Raw genomic sequence first — 23,820 nt, 5'->3', positions numbered from 1 at the left:
TGGCTTTTTATGTTAGGGGTTTTTCTTCAGAGCACATGTCACCTTTGATTTGTAAAAAAAGTCCTGAAATTCAGGGAGTTAAAATTTACTGTCTAAAGATAATTTAAAAAGATTTTTTTTAACTTCAATCGTCAATGTGGGTGTCAACTAAGGGAATAAGGAGGTACTGATGCAACTTTGATAAATGATAGTTGACTGCATCCAAATTAAACCAAGGCCTAGGCTATACTTTTGAAGAAGAAAAAATTAGGCTGAATTCATGTTAGCCTAAAAAGGCTAGGCCAATGCTGACAATTAACACAAACCAAGATCATTTAACCATTTGGGCACTTGTTTATGGCATACTAAAAGGGTCTATATAATTAGGCCTGTATGTGTACACAACCCACAAGTTGCCAATGAGTATAGACCTAGCCTAACTAGTTTAGGCCTAGGCTACTTTGTTTTCCTTAGACCTAGTTGAATTCGGCCTTATACTGTGCCATATTATGTAATGTGCTATAACAGTTGTAGTAATAGCAAGAATGGTCCAGGTCTAACTAAGCCCAGGCTTAACTTATGCTTCGGGCTTAACTAAGGATTAGGGCTTTACGTGATGCCTAGAGGCTAGCCCACCCTTTTACATTAAACTAAAAGTGATACTTCTTTAGGCTAGGCATAGCCTAGGCATACGATAACTAGGAATTAGGATAACTATATGTGCGACTGAAACTGCCATGCCTATGATTAGGAGAGCTGGCATAATGAAATCGAATTTGTGGATCGTAAAACGAGAGAGAATAGCCATGCATGTAATTACAGAAACCAGTCTGAACGTAAAATTCTCGCATTGCTTGTACATTACTCGTATTACACTAGGGCCTATGGCTAGTATGGGCCTAGGCTACACAGACTTTTTTTCATTAGATCTCCATCTTGTTCTTTCTACTTCCAAAAATTCCTCTTCTTTTATGGTCAGTCGGATAATCAAACAACAATATCCATGTTCTGACCGATTGCAGCATCCCCAGCACCATTTCTTTCATAATTTCGTACTTTTTTCGTGTACACAAACGATAGTCTATACACTGTGAGTATGCGTGTCGTCTGCTATAAAGTTTTCAAGTGGACCTATTTTACCACCCTGTGTGGGCGTTTTCCCTCTCGACCAATCCAAATCGGTTACATGGTTGGCCAAACTCTCTCTATATACGGCTCTGAAGTAGTGAGAGAGTGGTCTTTGAGTAGAAATATTTGGTGGCGCTATTCAGTAAGTAGTATTGCCGGCTCCCCTCTTCCCTGAGCTGCCTGGCTAGGAAAATTGATGTATTAAGGGGGTGTCTTTGAGGAAAATTAGTGGCGCTATTCAGTAAGTAGTATTGCCGGCTCCCCTCTTCCCTGAGCTGCCTGGCTAGGAAAATTGATGTATTAAGGGGGTGTCTTTGAGGAAAATTAGTGGCGCTTTTCAATAAAGTAGTAAGAGAGTGGTCTTTGAGCAGAAATATTTGGTGGCGATATTCAATAAGTAGTATTGCCTGCTCCCCTATTTCCTAAGCCGCTTGGCTAGGACAATTGATTTAATAAGAGGGTGTCTTTGAGGAAAATTAGAGGCGCTTTTCAATGAAGTAGTAAGAGGGTGGTCTTTGAGTACAAAATAATTGGTGGCACTATTCAATGAGTAGTTTTGCCGGCTCCCTTCTCAGGAAAGAGGGGAGCCGGCAATATTACTTTATTGAATAGCGTCCTTCCAAATCTTTGTACTGTTTGTCCTCCACCTCATTTGCTACTTTAAATTGCTCGATTGTCTGTTGTTCCCAATCCCCCCCAAAAAATCCAATTAACCTGCAGGAGCCGTGCCTTGCACGGTCCGACCAGGACTTTCACTCTGACCACGCAATGCATGTCTTCATAATGTCGTGTGCCTTTGACAGGCACACTGGCTCAGGATTTAATAGCTCAGGAAAGAGGAAAGCCGGCACTAGTCCCCACTATGTCCTGAGCCCGTAGCAAGAGGGGGGGGGGGCTGGGGTCTTTGAGGGAAATTGGTGGCGCTATTCAATTACATCGTGTAGAATTGTACTATATCGAGGTTATTTATAATGATCTATTCACAAGTTGTCTCAATTTTTCCGAAAATTATATTTTTTCAGTTCAATCATAAAAGCATATGTCATATAGCGTAACTTAACTGTCCGATCGTGGATGATGTGATTAGAAACTGATTTGTTGAACTCTTTTAGAATGTTAACTAACAAATATCTGTCTAACAGTTGCAGTAATACAAAGCAGTGCAGTCTTCCATTCCTATTCTGATCTAACTATACAATTTCCAACCAGAATCGTAACTTACGGGATTATTATACCGGCATTCAATGGAACACTAGTCTGATAACATGCTGACATGCCCAACAGTACGCATGCCCGAGGTAAAATAGACCCGGGGTGATAACAATCCAAGTATGGGACCACAAAATACAGATAAGGCTGAGAACGAGGGGAAGGAGTCCATCCAATGATGATGCCAAAAATGTGTTGGTGTGTGTATGTGTGTATGTCTGTGTCTATCCAACTTCTTTTGTTTGGATCGTAGACATTGTTGTCAAGACAAATAATGCAGTTTTCTTGTTCAGAATTAATGAGAGAGGGGTATTTGACACTTTATTAGTTTAACACAGAAAATTGAACTACAATAGCTTGGGAAATCTGCATGGACTGCTCCAGCTTCGGCAGTAGTTTATTCGCGAAAGGGATTTATTTATCCATCAGCAGTGAATTATTTACATGCATGAAGACAGTTCATGACATGTTCCAGTTATATTGATAAGCTTAACTTCACAGTTGTGTTAATACTATCACCGGTCTGAGATACTGATACAACTATATGAAAGAAATACCCTGAATATAAAACCAGCTTCTTGAGTTAATCGTGGTAGATATTTTGTATTAATATCGCTTGTTTATTTATTATATTGCTATTATTATATCAATGGGTCGAAACAATCCCATCAAGATGACGTTGTAGCTTCAAAAGGCTCAATATATACTTCGTTCTTTTCTCCATGTCTGATCCCTCTCTGGTATGAAAACAAAAAACATAGAACAGATGGCGACAATTAGATGAAGATCACTTAAAAACCTTTATTTATCTCTACGTTTTAAAATAATTCTCATCTCAAAGTATATGTAAATGATGCTACGATATTAAAACCATTACAAAAAGGATCTGATATACGTCATGGTGAACACGAATGTGATCAAGAATATCTTTTTTTCAAAAATGTCTTGAAATGTTTGATTTCATACTCTTCTGTCATGTTAACCTTTCCTCTAAAGTACTTTATCTGTATATTCATTTACTCACAGGTTACACACAAACACAATATATGTTGTTCGTATCAATGGATGGAAGAATTCAATTTTGCAAAGAAGTGGAGGAAGGGGGGGGGGGGGGGTTACTTGGTGAAGTTTGTAACACCGTTATTTGAAATATCACAAATCACAAATTTATCCACATTATGTTATAGAAAACACTTCACGTGGGCTGGGGAAGATATACATTTTAGTGATGGGGGTGTATAAATTTCGGACGACTCACCAAGTCCCACTACCCCCCCCCCCCCACCCTCACCCTTCTTCACCATTCCGCATCTCATTCCTGCCCATCGGGGAGTAGGTCCTTGATGTATCCAGTTACCCTTTTTAAATGTTTTGAATTTTATTGCGTAATGATAGTATTACTTGTTTCTATAACGTATAACATTCTACTCTACTTTTATCGTTTGCTTGCTGAAGTGCAATTTACTATTTATACTTCAACTATATTTCTAGAGAGATGGAAATAGAACTATTCGGCTGTACTTGCTGCTACTGGGTTGCTACTGGTTGCTCCAGAAACGTGAAATATTGATGAATTATTATTTCAATATAGTTTAATAGAATTATGAGCCTTGTCAAAAAATTTAATGGAATGTTCGAGTGTCTCATTTGCAAACCTTTGGCGGCTATGCATATTGTAAAACAAACCTCAGCAGGGTCCATATTCGTAATATGAAATTGTCCCTTAAAAGAGGGTGTTCTCTTTGTTCAAGTTTTAAGTAAAAAGTGTAATTTCAATTATGTAGAAAATGCCTCATTAATGAAAATATTAGGACACATTATTTATTAAGAAAAAGCATTGTTGTTGAAAATATGAAAAATGGACATAAAAAGTGACCTCTTGTGGAAAAGCATTCAAGTAATTAAATTTGTGATACGAATTGAACAGAGAGGTTCGTTTAGTCGGAACGTTTGAGTTAACTTTGTGCTTTGACCTATCCATTCGACGGTCACATATCCTATTGCCCCTCCCACACCCCACCCTAACCCCAAAATTGAACACTCTTCCGTCGCCCCTTAATCCTACTTATGAACTCAATATTAGCCACAGAAGAATAGCCACAGAGCAGACAATGACATACGCAGGTTTTCCGACACTAGCTCTTCCACCAATTGATGCGCATGGGCACCCAGGTAATGTGCAGCAGGGTTGTAAGTCAGCAATTTGATTGGTTGATGAAAGCAGATCCGGTCCTCTCACAATCGAACTGACGTGGGCAAAATTCAACTGCATCATCTTGCACTCAAACCCGGGGTCGAAAACGGCAATCTCTGAATAATTGGTGAATCGAAATCCTTCTCCGACGTCTGCGTCAATCAGATAAACAGTTGGAACTTGTTGAGTTGTAAAACAAGTAGGTTCTCTACATCCAGCGTAATATTCCATTAATGGGGCGCCCTCTGTGCATTCTTCGCCAAATCCTACCCGGGTAGTTAGAGGTTGAGGTTGCAGTCGGAAATGGACTTTGTAGCCATCGAACCTACAAGACAAAGACAAGAAAGGGGTTGGGGTGGGGGAGAAATCAATTTTCCCCATAATATATTTCAAGACGTCACTACATTTCCATATTTGCGTGCAATTGCGATATGAATCCTTGCATTGAGCTAAGTTATAATATTTCTCATACTTTTCATGGTCGTTCTAACCAACGATATGAGCCCTAAGATTTATCTACTCTCCATCGCCCCTCCTTTCTTTCTCTCAATTAAATTACGTTAAAAAATTTAATCAAGTTGTAATGCGTTAATATAGGTTGAGTAATGTATTCTTAAAAGTTCTTAGGAAAAAAGAAACGTTTGGTGCTTTTAAAATTTGATAGAAAACTTAGAAAAGACATTTAGAAAAGACATGCAGCGCTGCTTACAATAATTTCCACTGAACTAAAAATAACAATAACCGCAGTAACATATATGAATGATTTATAAATCAGAATGGATATTAATTAATATATCTAAATCGTTAATGAGGTTTGGTTTTGACATGCATGGGCCGGGAATGAGGGTACTTTTGCTTCTTAGTTATATAATTGTATCCAATAGAAGCCAGACAATGCATTAATTGGCCATACGCGTATCATTCCGCAGGTTATTAGAACATATTACAAGTTCTTAAAGGAAGTATTCCTATAGCTGTAACATGTTTATTTGTATTATAACTGACCCATCAAAGTCATCAATTATCAAGTTTAACAGAGGAGTTTTTTTTAAACAGGCGGCAAAAGCCCTTCCCGCCCTTCTCTAGTGCATTCAAATAATGCTCCGACGTTTTAAAGGTGCTCGATGTAGTCGAAACGAAACGATTGAAAAAAGTGACAGTAGGTCTTAAAGCTAAACGAGCAAAACGAGCGAAATGAAGAATTAAAGGAAATGAAAAAAAATGAAACAAAGTAGATCTAAATCAACCTTTGAAGAAGAAAATAGAAAGAACAGGAAATGAAGCAAAGAAGACCTAACTTCAAAGCAAGCAAAACAAAACTGGGGGGAGGGGCAGGGGGGGTGCGAGACGAAACGTGACCCAGAGCAACACAATAAAACGAAACAGAAGAAAACAAAAGATAGCAAAACTAAGCAAAACAAGAATTCATGAAAAGGTGGAAACGAGGAATAAAACATGCACGAGATTACCTCATGGCTGTCAATATCTCTCCAGAATAGAAAAACAACCCCTCTGGATGGACAGGTGCCGTCTGGGACTGAATTTCAAACCCCCATTTTTCACTCATCAGAAATTCTTCGTATAAGATGGATTTGAGTGAGCTCCCATCGTAAGTGATACCTGTCGGTAGAGGCCCACCTATGACGTCAAGGATGGTTGGGAAAATGTCCATGGAACTGACCGTGTGACGCGATACGCTGCCTGCGGGAATTTGCCCAGGCCAACTTACTATAAACGGAATACGAATACCGCCCTCGTAAACTGTGGACTTGCCACCTGCGGTAAAGATCAATAGGAGAGAAGACAATGACGTCATCAAGACAGAGTTGACATTGTGTCTCCCACATTTATGATGAAATCATATCAAAATAAACATGTAGATATTTAAGTGGCTTCCGCTTCTGTAAAGATGAAAATTTCGCTGTATTCTGCAGAACAGCAATGTACTTTCTACATTGTTCCACAACTCAGCAAACCGAAGTGATTCCCCTTTCTTTCACGCTTCCTCAATATTTGTTGTTACGTCATCATTTGTATAGTTTAAGCCCACTCAATACGCATTGTCACTTCTTAAAACTCAAACATCTCTTCTGGCAATCTTATCATAGGAAAATTGATAGCATACCGTTGGCCTTCCTTAATCATAATGACTGTTGTTGAGTCCATGCTACTAACGGATTTATCAAGAAGACAAAGTTTTTAAAGTACAGCTTAATATGGATTTCCTAAACTATGACCTTAAACTTACCTCTCAAAGGGCCCTCAAAACCGGCTTTTGAACACATCTCTAAAAATGGTCCGTTATCTGAGAGAAAGATTACCAGAGTGTTTTCTCTGAGCCCTAAATCATTTACGAGATCCATAACATCGGTAACAGCTGAGTTCATTTCATTAGTGCTGTCTCCATATGTGCCTGGTATGTAGAAAATAACGTGTCAAAAATGATTTGAAAGTGTGTGAGGTAGGTCTGGCCTGGCGCAAACCGCCTCCCACAGACACTAACGAAATATTGTAAGGTATATCATAGACCTATGACAGTAGTGTACATCCGCTCGAAAGGTTAACGAGACTTAACATGACTCTAATGCCGAGTATATTTGGTATATTTTCAGTCATCATTTTCTCTCCCTGCATTTATTCTTTAGAGCAGAAATCATAGTACTGATGGTGTGAAACAGAGGAGGATTGAAGGTGATTTATGTCTTTTTAGAAATTATTTGGTGTAAGTATGGATATAACTCCAGATAGAATTCGGAACTGTCGGGGTTTCAGCATGCTCAACTTGCTACTCTTCTAGCTCAAAATCGAAACGGTCATTATATGGAAATTTGCAGGTGCCCATGACAGGCCAAGCACTCAGCTACCGTGTGATGGTACGTCTGTTGAAAACTTTATCTGTGCTTTAGAGGTCTTAGTAAGTGACGAAAATATAGTGTGTAAATCAATGTAACGATTTCCTGTGGTACGACAACTTTAAAGTGCACTGACTTGTTGCTCCGTTTGAGATATATCCCGGATGTGGATCTATTGAGTACGTCTTGCAACTATATAACACATGAGCTAGTAGACAATAGATTCAAGTTATTTCTTTAGGTCATCACTGCATTCTTTATCTCATTCAGAAGCTCTGCCTTATTAACTGAACTATTTCTGTTTTCATGAACTTTCCCGTTTCCAACAATGTCATGCCCAGGAGCTTTCCGGAAGATTCTAGCGCCAAGAACCAGATTCTTTCATGACGTGACGGATTCACGACCCATCAGTTCCCAGGCCTCGAATTATATGCTCAGAAATACATGAAACTAATAGCGTCATCCGATATGTAATTAATGTTGAAGAAATAACTTAATCATTCTATCAATGTAAATACATTTACTTACCTAGAGGTGACGTGTCTGAGAATTGGTCCGAAGGAGACAAGGTCACGTGATTATTAGAGAACGCAAAATAGAGAAAGAATGGTTCCTCTTTATGTTCACGAATAAATTCCTCTGCGTTTCCGAGAAATTTGGTCATCAGGCCCGAAGGGTCAAAAGGTTGCTCAACAATGACGTCATTCTTGTACAAAAAGCAGTTATCAGAATTCGTTCCACCGTCAGGCTAAATAATTTTGAAAAATTGAAGAAAAAAGTCATACGAGTTATATGACGTCACTGCACTAGACTGATTCTGCGTACAAAACTAATGCAAACCGTTGTCGACATATTTTAACGCCTGTCCCCGTCTGTTATTTGATAACATGAATATTCATGTTAATGTATTAGACTAACGGCTGGAAATCTGTGTAATCAATTATTTAGATTTGAAATAAACATACTTTGGCTATTTTAGATTCTTCCAAAGGGAAACAATATAGTTCACAACTCAAAATTATCAGACTGTCGGTTTTTTTGTTTTGTTTACATAAACCTAGAAGGTAAAATTTCAGGGATTTTCCGGTGGCTGAAATTGATTGCATTAAAAGTATGGAAATTTATTGTATGCTTAGGTCACAACTGTACCCTCAGAACATTCTGTATGGCGAAATTATGAATTTTTTGTAAATGCATATACAGCAACAAACAGCAGAGTGAATGATGTCATCACATCAATTCATTTAAGAATTGGTTTGTTCTTCTTTATGATATTTAACACACTTATTCAGGGAAGAATACAATATTTATAAAAACCAAAATGCATTTTTTTTTTGGGGGGGGAGGGGGAGGGGGATGGGGGATGGGGGGAGGGGAATTGTAAGTACAGAGGACCGTGATGCTAAGCAAACATTCCAAATGTACTGTATCGTGCTTCAAGGATAGCAACTGGAAGACTATAAACGTAAAGCCTTTAGAGAACATTTGCCGTTATGACATCACCGACCAGCCACTGAGATTCACTCCAGGGAAGAGTCGAGGATTCAGCCAGTCAAAGTAGGTTCTATTCAATTAACCATATCTTGAGCTATGAACAAGATATTTAAGACAGGATTTTCAACTAATAAATGAAAAGGGATATTGTTCTTTACCATGTAATTGTCACATGATATACAAAGGGAATTTCCCTTTGAATGCAGCTAGCCCGGTGTCTGTCACCAGGGTCGTGACCTTGCTCTGGAGAGTTGACGCCACTTTTCCCATCCATTCCCCTGCCTCCCTCCCCTATATTGCTATACAGTCACCATTTTCCGTATTGTAGCCTTGCGCCCCCATTCCGCAAATGTCCTCTCTCAATAAATATGTCTTTTCTTTCTGTTTCTTGTAAATGATAATAATTTTCCGCATGACGTTTTACTGACGCAAATTTAAATCTTCTCCCAAGGGACGTTAATATGAATCTTCACCTTTGCGGTGGGCGAAATTACGTACAAACCGATATGAACTTATGAAAACAGAATTCAAACTTACGGAAGGTTTCTTGTATAACAGTATTTTTTTTAAAGAAATATTCATATCGCAGAACGGATGATAATGGGTGTTAGGGATAATGATGGTGACCAGAGAGGTGGGGTGGGGGTGGAGGAAGGGGGAACATAGGTAACACTCACGTCACTCGATCGAAGTCCACATCCCCAACTATTGGTTAAAGGTAGATTGTACCCGACATAATCAAATCCATGATGTTTAGGGAGATGGGAACCGTCAGTAGCTGTTTCCTCGTTAATACCTTAAGAAAACATCATTAAACAATATTACAATTATTTTACAAGATTATCAATTCATTTTAATAAATGAATACATGTTTATATATATAATTTTCTCATAAAGTTTCGAAACATCGAGATATAACTTTAGCGAAATAATTTAATAAGAGTAAACATAGCAACTATAGCTGTTTCGGCCAGACTTTTAAAGAAGCATTTGCCCCTTAGTTCTCCTTTGGAGAAGTAGATCGAACTTATTACCCTATATACGCAGACAGATTGCCAAGTGTGGGGAGGCGTACTGACATTAAACATCGATTACGTTTGTAAATATTTAAGTTAACCCCCTTGTTTATTGAACGTGACGCGAGCAGAAGCACATTTAGATATGTTTGCTCTTAAATTTCTGTGAAACTTTGGGATTGTTTTGTTAAGGAAAGAATTGACATAAAGAACCGACAATAGGCTGTTAAAATTGATGTCAATAAGGTTTTTAAAATATCTGGTTTTATGCATACTCTGCTCAATATGATTGATGGCAAATACTAAAGATTATAAAGTTGGTGAGGCGACAACTAAACTTGAAGTTGTATGAGGGCTGATTTTATAGATATGATTTCAAGTACATGAAATGTTTGCATTAATCGTCTGTGAATAATAGGTCTGTGAACGCCTACTTACACAACTGTATAGAATAGTTATGAGGAATGTATTTTCGTATATAGTAATATTATAAAGTAAACCACAACACCATTGTGTTAGCTCAGTGGTTAACGCCAGTGCTTTTCAATCATAAGGTCCCGAGTTCGAGTCACTCAAAGATTATTGTATGTCGTCCAGTTACCGAGTTGTTGACAATTCATAATTATGGGCGTTAAATATGAATCTAAGAGACTGACTTCGGTCAGCTTGCGGCTTTGATAAGCCAATGATGGCTTCTTCGCGAGTTCCTGCTTGCAGGAGGATTTAAATACATACCTACATACACCCATACATACCATAACCAGCGTCAAGTTCTATTTTACTTTTTTCTTTTTTCTTGTTCTTGTTCTTTTCTGTTTCTAGTTTTTCTTGTTCTGTCTTTTCTTGTTCTTTCTCTGTTCCATGTTCTTTTTTATTTTTTATTTTGCTATTTAGCTTTTTGGAGACTCTGAGGAACTGACTATATGTGTATGATATGTCAGCCATGTTAATGTAGTTTGAATCTCAGCTGTTTAAATGGAAATTTCCAAAAACATTGACTAAAAATAACAGGTATTACTGTAGAATCAACTGAGCTAATGGACCGTCATACTTCTACGTGGTTTAGACATGACCTTTCTTACCATCGAACGCAAGTGATTTCGCATGTTGTCCAATACCGTCCAGGGAAATTTCCATATTCTCGAAGAAAGGACACATTTCAACACATTTAGGTTTGAGGTCTTGTAAACACGATAACCCAAAGCGTAAAGCTCGATAAAAACTGATGTTTAGTATGAAGTTCTGTCTTACGGAGTACAAGGACCTTATTTCATATATGCAGTAAAACCCAGTTAATCCCAACTGTTCGGGACCAGCATATATTTGTATGCAATGAATTCGCATATATTCAGCATTTTCTGCTTGAAAACTTCACGGTATTTTTCGTCACACTCGACCACGCTAGTCGTGATGTACACATTGTATATTCAAAACAAGAAACAAGACCAAGTTATTCTGGTTTCTTGCTAAAAACAGACGGAAGGTCAGTTTTCATGTAACCATAAGAATTTTACAGTGGCCTAGGAAATTTTACAAACTTAAGGGCTGAGATCATATTGTGGCCCTCTGGAATCGAACTGTCGACATATCATATACATACTTCGGGGTTCTTCTCACAATCTCGACATTTGCTCTGGTAAGTGGGCGTTTAAGTCGAAATCTTACCGTACTAAATCCAAATTTTAACTGTTTTTCTCGAATTTTTGACGTTAAATATAAAAATTTCCAAAATGTCCCTGTAAAAGCTTATAATGTAATAAGAAAAAAATTATTGTCGAGCATATGATAGTTTACCACTAAGTGACGACATTAACAGTTTGAAATTTTAACGTTGTATACCTGAGCATAAAAATGTTGAAATTTAAACTGACTTTGGATGTTAATATAGTGTGATGGCTGCTTGGTCCTTGAGACGGCATGTACTCGAGTTTCTAAAATTCTTAACCAAAATAGCTATGGTTATCTGAAGTGCTGTAGTTTGTTTGTTCTGGTAGACAGTAATTGCTGGTGACGATGACCCGCGGTCAATTTTATGCACATATTAGGTAATCTGAACTTTACTGCTGGTTACAAACAATGGATATGATTTGCTGATAGCATTTGTAGGACCCATTTAAGCAACGGTATCCAAATAAGGTTATGTATACCAGTTTGAGTAAATATATTATTCACATAGCTAATATCATCTGAATATTCATGCAGTTTAAGTTGCGTTGACGAAGGAAACTGACTATTTGATTGAAACTCACTGCAACTAATTAAAATACTACAGATAAGCATCCTAATAAGGTTATGTATACCACTTTGAATAAACACCATATTCCCATAGCTAACAACATATGAATATTCATGCAGTTTAGGTTGTGTTTGGCAAAGGAACTGCCCATATAGGGTTCGGAACTCACTGCAACCAATTAAATACCACAGATAAGGATCCTCATATAAGAATCCACTTGCCGAAGAATTTGCCATTGGACGGTTCGAATCAGACAACTCCACATAGCTTTTACATCCTGGCTGTATCTGCAATGGAAGATCTCGCTCATCGATAGAAGCATCACAGGTAAGTTTGACATTTACTTCTTCACATCGATCAGATTCACAAATATTCATAATGTTAACTGTTAAACGACAGCACGAATCAATGTCTGACAATTCTTATTCCTTGCTCATTTATACTTGTTAAGACTTCTCGAATCTGATTGGCATGTGCTCCTTAGCTGATCGTTCATAAACCTACGGATAATGTACGGTAATCTCACCGGTGAATGAAAATAAGTTGAAAACAATGTATCTCAGCTAGCTTGATACCAATCCTAGCTACCTGCCTTGATAGTTCGAAGCAAACGAATCAGATCAAATATGGTATTGTAGGAAGCCCTTCTGTGTAAACACAACTTGGTAAGATGATGCCAAACTTTCGGAGAAAGCAAACTTTCAGCCTGAAGTATATTGACAAGGGTGCGATCAACAACGCTAATCTCATTTAGCAACGCTGGCATTATAATGTTATTAATAATATTGCGTTAAGCGGACATCAAGGCCAAATATGCGTAATGTTAGTAATAGTATCCTAAGAGCAGTGATTCAAGGAATCGAAACAACGAATGACAGTTATACACCCTAGTTGACAAGCCAATATCAGAACACTGTGACGTCGCTAGGTCCATGCATGATGTTACTGATAAAGAATACAAAATGTATTGTAAGAAGTGAACGTTTCAAAGCAACAATAAACGTCTGATAAATTGAAGTCATTGAAGCCATTTAACTAGAAAAGTTAACTAATCTTTTTACTTTCTTGGTGGAATTGTGTTTACGAAAGTAACTATATAACTTGGCGCAGTATGTATAGTGTACTATACTAAGTACGTATCTGTATAGTACAAGTCAATGAACGTTACGTAATGCTCTCACGGCGATATAACCCTATCGTGTGATCCACTCGGCCTACGGCCGCGTGTATTGTTTGGGTTATACTTTTTTCCTGCGTTATCAAGTGATAAACGCCGTGGACTGTTATCAACTCTTAACTACATTTTGTGTTTATTGCATATTATTTTTATTATTATTCTTCAGAATAATAATAAACAGCATTAATTAGCTGAAGGAAATACTTTGTAAATAAATAAATATATATATATATATATATATATATATATATATATGCGAATACATTATAACAAATTGCGCGTTGTTGATTCTAGGAGTGATACCTGTTAGAGTCACACGTGCAGGCTCGGTGACAGGTGAACTTTAATATATAACGTTTAATATATAACGTTAAAAATCGTTAAGAGGGAATTCCGAATATATTAAATTCTGTTAAGTTCATTACACCTAAGAAGGTTTATGAATTCTCTTTGAAATCGATTCTTATTATATTTCATTTAATAGAACCTAGGGAAGTTTTTCAAAATTTGCAACCTTTACGTCTTAGTTCTTAGCTGGCCAATGCAAAAAATACCATTTTCATGTGATCTCTGCATCGACAAATGTCAAGCTCAGATCTCAGAGATGATATTAATGTTCAACATATCCACCCACAGTGGACTTAAATCAAACTTTGCAGAGATAATGTTAGAGTGGTAGGAGCGATTTGCTATGTGATATGTGTCACCCCCCCTCCCCCACCCAATAACTTCTACAAGTTAAGGAATAATCGGAGCAGTTAGTTATACAGAGTAACATGAAACAACAACATTAGTGAACGTACTAAAATCTTGTCTTTGCTTAAATGTGACATAACTTCGGATTTTGTAACATTTTGTGTTATTTATTGTAATTCGGAGTTATAAGTCTGTTTGTCTTTCTTTTCCCTGATCATCATCGCACAATAATTTGTTAATTCTAAACCGGACAAGCAAAGACATAATTGCAAGGAAAAAAGAGAAGAGAGAATAGAAAAGAAAACTGCCTGCAAATTATACATAGCGTATGTTGTGATCCTATAGGAGGGCATGGAAGGATTGTTGCGCGAAAGGAGGACAACAAGAGTGTGTAGCCCGTCGAAACTGGAATAATGATTGAAAGCAGGCACATATCCGATGAAACATAAACAAAAATTTAATAGTGGTGGATGTTATAGGAAGAGGCAAATAACGGTGCCGAATGATAGACACGAAGTTATATTTTAATATTTCGATTCTATTAAACGAATGACAGTTTAATTCTAGAGCAGTAAGTGCTGTCACAAATGATTGCACAGTAAGAAAGAAAAAAGAGAGTATGTATGTTATAGTTATATAGGCGAATAACACAAAGACGTGTAATAGTACCTGTCTTTTGACATTTTCTCGATACATATAATTTAACAACACCGACTGGAATAACAGCACCTGGGAGTTTAACAACTTGAGAAAAAGAGGTACCATAAAAATCGACACTTTGAATAGAAGGATCCAATACCTTAAACTTCAAAAATTGAGAACGGAAAATTCTGGAGGTAGCTTTCTTGTCATTTGGTAACAGATTATTTGTAAAAACGCTATGAGATCATTATTATGGTATGTTTCATTCTCATCTGCTCACCCCTGCTATTTTATAGGTTTCTATGTTTCTGATAAAGTGAATGTGCTCAAATATGCAATAGTACTCTTTAACTCTACTTATGGCACCATGTATGTGCTTGTATAACATATGTATAACAAGATGACTTTATTCGTGTGTGCAAAGTTTAAGAATGTAGGGCTTGACTTAACCTTATTGATAAAATAAAAACGGATTTCTGTTGGAAAGATAACTGTTAAAAACAATAGACCCATTGACCCGAGCCCCATAAAACTCAAGTTTATGAAGAATTGTGACAATCCAAATACTTTTAATGTTAAAGGTTAACTTTGGATAAAACACCATATAGAAGCAACACACACATTATGACACTAGATATACTCCACAAAGCTCAGTCTGTTTTTCTAGTAAAAGTAGAAAACATATCCTCAATAGAAAACAGTAACATTACTTTGTAATATTTAGCGCTTCACCACACACAGTTTGTCTACTTCCAACGACGCAAATCTACTTTATGAGAGTAAAAACATGTAGTACAAACACCAGTAGGTTGAAGAGATTTTAAATGGAAGTAAAATACTTATGCCTTCTAAAACGCCAGACAAATGTGACAATTTTAAGCATATTTAGCATCTAATAAGTACAACGCATTGCCACAGAACTAATGTAAAAGTCTTAGTTACATCAACATTTCTACAACAGTGCTTCCAAAAATACTGAAGAGCAAGACCACTCTTATAAGACCGACTCATTAAACAGAAAAACGAACGATGATGGGTCCGTTTTACTTCAATGGAAGAAAGAGGAAAAAAACATTTTTTTTTTTATACTGTCATACTCTTGGCGTATTTTCAAAACCATTAAAGTCAACACATAACATGAACCCCAGTTTATACCTCAACTTTCTCTGTTGATTCAAATGATTTCCTTCAAACGATTTATAATTTTATTAAAACAAGCGAAGCGATTGCTATTGTCAGCTCAAATGCAATGATTGATAAACTTAATATTGGAGTTCATTTCCGAAGAATAAATTTGAGTTATTCTGCTGTGTTGATTATTAAAGGAGGACGTATGTAGAAAGAAAGAAGGGAGAAACGAAACCATAATGGAAACAGAGAACCCGGATGAAGATGATGTGAAAGACACTGCTACTAGCACGACTTCCCAGCAAAATATCGATAAGGTACATTTTTGTTATCCACTGTAGTATAGGATCAAGTGAATAAAACAATGATGCACTATAACCTCGGGTACTAAACCAGTTCTGCGATAATTAAAGTGTGGGTCCGTTTTCCTGATAGAAAGAAAGACAAAACAGAAAGATACATTATAGTATATATTTTTTTGATACCGTCATACTTTTGGCGTATATTTTCAAATCATTATGATCAACACAAAATTGGGCCCGACACTAAGTCCATATACTTTAACTTTATTTGTTAATTCAAATTATTTCCGTCAAACGGTTTATAAACTGATATAAAAATGATAGCGAAACCATTTATATTGTCAGTTCAAATGATTAATATGTTCAAATGCAATGATTAATATAATTAATATGGGAGTTCATTTCGGAAGAATAAATTTGAGTTATTCTGCTGTGTTGATTATTATAGGAGGACGTACATAGAAAGAAAGAAGGGAGAAACGAAACCATAATGGAAACAGAGAACCCGGATGAAGATGATGTGAAAGACGCTGCTACTAGCACGACTTCCCAGCAAAATATCGATAAGGTACATTTTTATTATCCACTGTAGTATAGGATCAAGTGAATAAAACAATGGTGCACTATAACCTCGGGTATTAAACCAGTTCTGCGATAATTAAAGTGTGGGTCCGTTTTCCTGATAGAAAGAAAGACAAAACAGAAAGATACATTATAGTATATATTTTTTTGATACCGTCATACTTTTGGCGTATATTTTCAAATCATTATGATCAACACAAAATATGGCCCGACACTAAGTCCATATACTTTAACTTTATTTGTTAATTCAAATTATTTCCGTCAAACGGTTTATAAACTGATATATAAATGATAGCGAAACCATTTATATTGTCAGTTCAAATGATTAATATGTTCATATGCAATGATTGATATAATTAAAATGGGAGTTCATTTCGGAAGAATTAATTTGAGTCATTCTGCTGTGTTGATTATTATAGGAGGACGTACATAGAAAGAAAGAAGGGAGAAACGAAACCATAATGGAAACAGAGAACCCGGATGAAGATGATGTGAAAGACACTGCTACTAGCACGACTTCCCAGCAAAATATCGATAAGGTACTTTTTTTTTAGGTTTCGATAATCGTACCCATTGCAGTCATGTAGGCGGAAGAGAGTGTGTGCGTGGGTGGGGGTGTGTGGAATGTGTCTGTGCGACGCCTTGTAAACACGATATCTCAAGAATGTAAGCTTGGACCAATCTCATATTTCGTGTGTAATCGTAGCATCAAAGCGTCTTTGATACACTCAGATTTAATTGAAACGTTGTATTGTAAATAACGTTGGAAACGCCTTAACTTTACAATTTTGCTCTTACACTTTCTTTCAGATGGACGGAAATATAGTGAACAACAACCGTGTTTCGGAACAACAATCTTCCGGTAAGGCAATGCACGAGTTTCATTTTCCCACTTACGTATGGTAAAGAAAATGATATCCAGGCTCCCCCTCCCACATACCAACCACATATTTGGAGAATATTTCGGAGGATATTTTCACATCATATTATAAGGATATATTCTTTGCTTTACAAAAGGTACTGTATATTTTCCGTGACCTATTCGTATAGGTGTTATTTCTCTGTACGTTCAATCTCGACTTCGTCCATAAATTTTAAGCCCTTTTCTACTGTCATCCTTTGCCGGCCATCCCTTGTCGATAATTATATAGCGTTTGTTGAAATGTTCTATAATGTCTCTGGGTGCTCGTCTAGAGAAGTTGCTTATAGCTTTCAGCGCATTATTGTTGGTAAAAGGTGAGAAACATTTTCTAAATGTGTGTAATATTCCGTTGCCAAAACATATTGATCTTTTTTCGCCAACCCCCTTGTATAAATTTCCGTAAGTGATACGTTTAATTTGTGTGTAAATATTTCTTACCCCGCTTGTCCATAAAAACGTCATCGGATATTTGCACACCATTCAACTGAGTAAACCACAAGAAACACGAAAAGAAACCTGTTGACAAAAAAAATGCCCAGGAAGTCGTTGTCAAGACTTCGTTGAGGAGTAAGGGTTTGAATAAATATATCAGCTACCGACACTAACGGTAGTTACTCTGAGAGTACAACCGTTTGCCTTTTCTTCTTATACTAGCAACATCATGTTGTTATTCACTTATATACCGTACGTACAAAGTGACAATTGATTATTGATAATTTGAGATAGTGTCACTAGTTACAATAGTACACTTTAGCGTTTTAATTTTTTAAGACAACTTCATAATTACACGATGATCAACGCAACCTAATCTCATATTCATTAATCTAGGAATCGATGAAAGTATTTCGGAATACTTAGACGAGGTCGGCTTAAAGAAATATTTCCCACAGAAACTCACCCTGAAAGAGGCCACAGAGGTACGTTTGTTTCCTAAAAACCTCAAGGAGACTGGAAAAGAGGACTTGCCTTTTCTGTTCATCAGCAAGTTAACCTCGTTGGATAGCAGGATTACATGGAAAGAGAACCTTAATATAAATGGGAGTGTAAGAGATTTCATATATGCATTGCTCCAATGCTCAGATAATCATCTAAGACAACACCTGATGGAGAAACTTGCCTCTTGCCAACTTGCCTTACCCATCTTATTACCTGGGGTAAGAGATGACGCGAAACCAGAGCTGCTTACTTGGGCAATAAGTCGTGTTGTAAAAAAATGGAAAGAAAATGAAACTTCTACTGCGCCAGAGAAACGTATGGTAAGTGAGCCTGTATTTACCACTGCATTCATAAGATTTGGTGATATTCCAATCTCCAAATCATCTGTATTAAATAATGTCATTGGTAGAGCTCAAGGTAACGAATCATTTCGATATTTTCTGTCTTATGAAGAAGAAAATGAGAAAGTGTACAACTGTTGTGGGTCGATAGAAGCCCAATGGTACCTGCCAATGTTCGGCAGAAAAGAAGATTTGTTGAAAGAAGTTACGTTATTGTTGAATCTGAGAGGTGATTCGGAAGATTTTACCACCCAATCGGAATTTATGTTCAGGGTCGCCAACGCTATATTTATTTTTGTAGATAATTCCAACAGGGATGAATATAGTACAGCAATCCAAGACATTAAAAAAAGGTTCAAAAATGTTAACGTGATACATTTGATTGCGAAGCAAGATAGAAAGGGAAAAGGGAAAAGGGAAACGCGTAGGCCTAAACATGAGGTAAGCATTTCGGATGAGAATTACAGTGTCGGTGATAGCGTCATGTTCAAACTTGATCGTGGTGATACTGAACTTAGCAAAATAATTTGTAAACACATTGCACACTATTGCAAAGACACAAGTGATGAAGAATATATCTCAATTGAAACTTGGAAATTATTTTGTTTTAACGAAGTAACAATAGATCAGGACAATCCCTCCTACAAGACCGCAAAAGACTTGCTAAAATGCTTATTTCCAGTAACAGAATCCATTGAGAAAGTGAAGAATTCATATTTACAATTACAGGAGGGTTGGGTTGAGTGGGTCAAAGCTGATAAGAAACCGTTATCTGTTGGGGACCAAGATGCTAATTTTCAGCTTGCAGCAAAAGACACCATTAAAATTAATCTAAGGAACAAACAGGCAGAAAAGGGTTTGTCTGAAAAAATGCAAGGTTTTTTGGAAACATTGCAACAAGTTTTGATTGATGAGGAAGAGGATACATTACACTACTTCATGTCTCTTTTCCAAACTCATATCGAATTGATGGCCACGGCTGAAATGCCTCCGTTAGCCAAGAGCATCGATGAGTTAAATACCACTCTGCAAACAAATAAAGAAGCACTGAAAAAAGCTTGCTCTAGTCAAGAAGCCGAGTTGCAAAGCGTAACAAGAGACAACATAAGAAAGTTACAAGATGAGCTGTTGGAAGTAAGCCACCAATTTAGTGTAAGAAACATCAGCTGCGAACACTTCATTCGTGAATTAGGTCATTTGTATGCAGCAAGACTCAATAGAGAATCATGTTCTGAAGAATGCAATATTTTGGCCAACGTGGCAGTTAAATTACTTCTTAAAGGGTATTCGTTGGAAATTTTAGATGGGGAAAATGCTTACATGCCCATTGAATGGATTTCAGGCGTCTTGACAAGGGTAAAAAATGAGCTTAAGAATCCTAGAATATATGTGTTATCAATAATTGGTATCCAGAGTAGTGGAAAGTCAACGTTGTTGAATAGTATGTTTGGGGCCAGGTTTCCGGTACGTGCTGGTAGATGCACACGAGGGTTGTACCTGCAATTGTTAGAAGTGAATGAAGCATTTCATGAAACAGTTGGTTTTGAGTATCTTCTGATTATTGATACTGAAGGATTGCATTCTCCAGATCGAACTGTTCTTAACGACCACACTTTTGACAATTCGATAGCTACACTGGCCATGTGCATTGGGGACCTTACCCTATTGAATATCGGTCAAGAAACTATTGGCCCTGATATGATTGGTGTACTGCAAATAGTTGTCCATGCCTTGATAAGAATGAAGAAAGTCGAATTAGTTTCGAATTGCAGAATTATTCAGCAGAGAGTGAGCGACATAGCAGCTGCCGCTAACAATAAAACTAACATGACTAAAATAAAGGATGCTCTCAACAAAGTCACTCGTATTGCTGCTGCTGAGGAAAAAGTAGAACACATTCAAGATTTTTCAGATGTATTTCCTTTAGCTGAAGAAGATGACTTGCAATTTTTCCCATGCTTGTGGATGGGTTTAATGTCTCCTCCAAATTCTGGTTATAGTGATAAAATTCACGCTTTAAAGGCTAGTATTTTAAATCAAGACAAAACATCACGTACTCCGCCTCAGTTTACAATGGAAAAGTTCATAGGTAGATTGACAGATGTATGGGAAGCAGTGAAATCAGAAGATTTTGTGTTCAATTTTCAAAACAGTTTTGATGCTCTGAGTAACCAAAGGTTTCGACTAGAGCATAACATACTTATTGGGAAAATGAGAACTGATTTGACTGAGTGGGAACTAAGAAATAGTAATAATCTTAGCAGAGCGACAAAAGATGAATTTTTTGGTAAATTGAAAATCGAAATCGATAAGAAATGTGAAGCTGTCAATGAGAAAATAGATGAATATGTAAAGGCACATAACGATGAAGATGAGGTGAAGAGACGACAGCAGCGTGTAAAAAATGAAACATTCGACATTGGTCGAGATATCCAAAGGGCTATCGAAATAAACACTGAAATTCTACTGCAAAATAAAGAAGACATTCAGTACATGCCACACTTCATCAAACAGGCAAAACATGAACTAAAGCAAGCTGCTAAAAACACTGCTCTTCACTTGCTGAAGACAAATCCCGATACCGATTGGAAAAAAAATTGCACGAAACTTGATAACGAATTTGAAGATCTTTGGTGCAAGAAAACTAAAGAGCTTGAAGAAAAATTCAGAAAAACCAAAATAAGTGACAAAGTAATCGATGAAGCCTGCAATAAAAGCGTTTCTGGACTACTACTGCACACTGAATATAGTACAACGTACACTACTAAACTTAGGTTTATGTTGAGAAAAGTGAAAGATTGGATAAGTTCGGGATCTCGAGATGATATCACTGCTACGAGTGAGCTCGATAAAATCAAAAGTGCATGCCTACGTGAACTTCGACAACAACAACATATGAAACCGTTTCAGGAAAATCATGCTGTTACTACCTTGACTAAAATGTACAATATGTTGAAGACACATAAAGTTAATAGTGAGTTTTTAGTAAACTCTCTAATCAACGCCTCACGTGATCTAGCTGAGGCTTACAAAGAATATCAAGCAGAGTATGACAAGGTAAATTCGCTGAAAGCATTGTTTGAAAAGGAAAAGAAGTGTTTGCGAAATGACTTCCTAGCTTTCTTCGACGAAACCATTAAGATCGATGCAGCTGTAGACCGAGTATATTCAGAGTTAATGACAGCGACTCAAGATATAGTTTTAAATATCATAAACGTCACTCTTTTAAGCAAAATGAGGACTGATAATTGTAACAATAACAAAGAGAGACTGATTGGTCAAATCTTAGAAGAGCTCTTTCACAAGAAGAAAGCAAAACTGTATGTTGACTTTATCAAGCGAAATGAGAAGTTTGTTTATAGTTGGCTTCTTAAAACAGCAATAAATACAATGAAACTTGAAGATGGTTCATGGGTAATCACTTTAATTTCGGAAGAATTAGACAACGTAGTACGTGGAATTACCACGGCCTTACGTGAGACTGAAGCTTGTTTCACTGAAGATGACGCTCGAACTACATTTAAGAAATGGGCTAGGAAATTTCTTTTGAATACGTCTATCAGCGCTCACAGATTTGGTGTGGAGTCTGTTGCTGAAGATTTTGACTTAAGTGATGTTAAAGGCTTTACCGATAGCCTAACCAAAGTTGTAAGTGAAAGGTTGAAAAGAGATGTACAAGTTGCACTGCATCCAGGGAATTCTAAAGTACTAGATGAAACAGACACATCTCTTTTGTACTCAAAAATGAAAAAAGATGTTGCTCAGGAGATCTTGGACCATTTAGGAGTTTGCAACGCAGTTTGTCCCTTCTGTAAGGTAACCTGTCATTTACAGATCAGTGGTGAGCATACACACGTCGCTACTTTCCATTACCCTGGAGGTGTGGCAGGTCGTCGTTGGCACCGTACAAGAGATTTATTGTCCTCTACATGCACACTGTTAATGGCCACAGATAGTGCATATATGATACAAAAGGAGCCAAAGGAGATATGGAGAAAATTCAAGGAATATAAAACAGACTATGATTCTTGGCATATTGAACCAATCAAAGAAGACAAACCAATACATTACTGGATGTGGGTATTGAAAACTTTAAACGATGATTTTGCGCGAATATATGATGTAAACCCAGCAAAGATACCAGTAGAATGGGATAAAATTACACCGGATATGGCTATAGAAAGCCTAAGAAAACAATACAAACATCACAAAAATTAGATAGACACTTAAGGCAAAACAGTGCACGTAAATTTTGAGATTTACATAAGATCATGGTGGTGTAAGCTAATCATATAACACAACGGAGTACACCTGTTATATATAAGGTTACGAATTTTTAAACTTTCTTGCTAGCATGTGCACTTTGATGCTTTAGGCGAAGTATATTAAACACCAAAATGCAAAAGAAACCAGATTGCAAACATTTCATGGTTCCTGCTGCTGCTCATTGATTTCATTAACAGGGAACACTCCAAGTATGTAATGATGAAGCATTCCCGTAAGTTATGTGTGCAAAAAAAAACTAATACTAGCCAAGACCCTTCATAAATATGAAAGAACCATTTGTAGCACACATCAGCATGTGTTTGCTACCTACAAATATCACTAATCCAATTTTGAAGATCAAGCATCAGATTTTCACATAAGTTACTGCAATTTACTGCATATAATCCTTCACCCGGTTAACTCATCATTAGTCATGACATCAGCACCAAAACCAATTAGGTTTACCTACTCACTAAACATGGTAATGATCAATATTTGCCTTTTGAAGTTATTAATCATACAAACCTGTAAGGTAAATAATGCAAAGCCAATTTGAAGATTTTGACATTTGACCCTGTGACCTCATTAATAGTCATTATATGAGCATCAAAATCAACCGGGTTTATCTAATCATTATGGACCACCAAACCACCAAGTATGTTATTGATCAATCATTCCATTGTCTCTTATTGTGCATACAAACTTCTGTTACAAATATAA

General features: G+C 36.9%; 2 protein-coding genes across 3 annotated transcripts in view; one reads left to right on the top strand and one right to left on the bottom strand.

Moving 5' to 3' along the window:
* Positions 1–23,820, top strand: part of LOC139954872 (interferon-induced very large GTPase 1-like) — a 297,255-nt gene that overhangs the window by 104,803 nt on the left and 168,632 nt on the right. The window lies entirely within an intron of this gene.
* The window catches only part of LOC139954876 (arylsulfatase-like), a 32,469-nt gene continuing 11,943 nt past the window's right edge, over positions 3,295–23,820 (bottom strand). Inside the window, exons 1-5 of one of the 2 annotated variants that reach the window (XM_071954854.1) lie at positions 9,534–9,665; positions 7,891–8,110; positions 6,759–6,923; positions 5,980–6,286; positions 3,303–4,835 (exon numbers count right to left, since the gene is read on the bottom strand). In XM_071954854.1, the coding sequence (XP_071810955.1) occupies positions 4,382–4,835; positions 5,980–6,286; positions 6,759–6,923; positions 7,891–8,026 (1,062 nt within the window). In that variant the 5' untranslated portion in view covers positions 8,027–8,110; positions 9,534–9,665 and the 3' untranslated portion in view covers positions 3,303–4,381. Of the gene's footprint in view, positions 4,836–5,979; positions 6,287–6,758; positions 6,924–7,890; positions 8,111–9,533; positions 9,666–23,820 lie in introns of those variants that run through there. The other variant, XM_071954855.1, reaches the window with a different exon arrangement.

This window comes from Apostichopus japonicus, chromosome 17 (genome assembly GCF_037975245.1).
Source record: "Apostichopus japonicus isolate 1M-3 chromosome 17, ASM3797524v1, whole genome shotgun sequence".
Lineage (NCBI taxonomy): Eukaryota > Metazoa > Echinodermata > Holothuroidea > Aspidochirotida > Stichopodidae > Apostichopus > Apostichopus japonicus.
The sequence above is the reverse complement of the archived record's forward strand: the minus strand, read 5'-3'. Positions and strand labels throughout refer to the sequence as shown.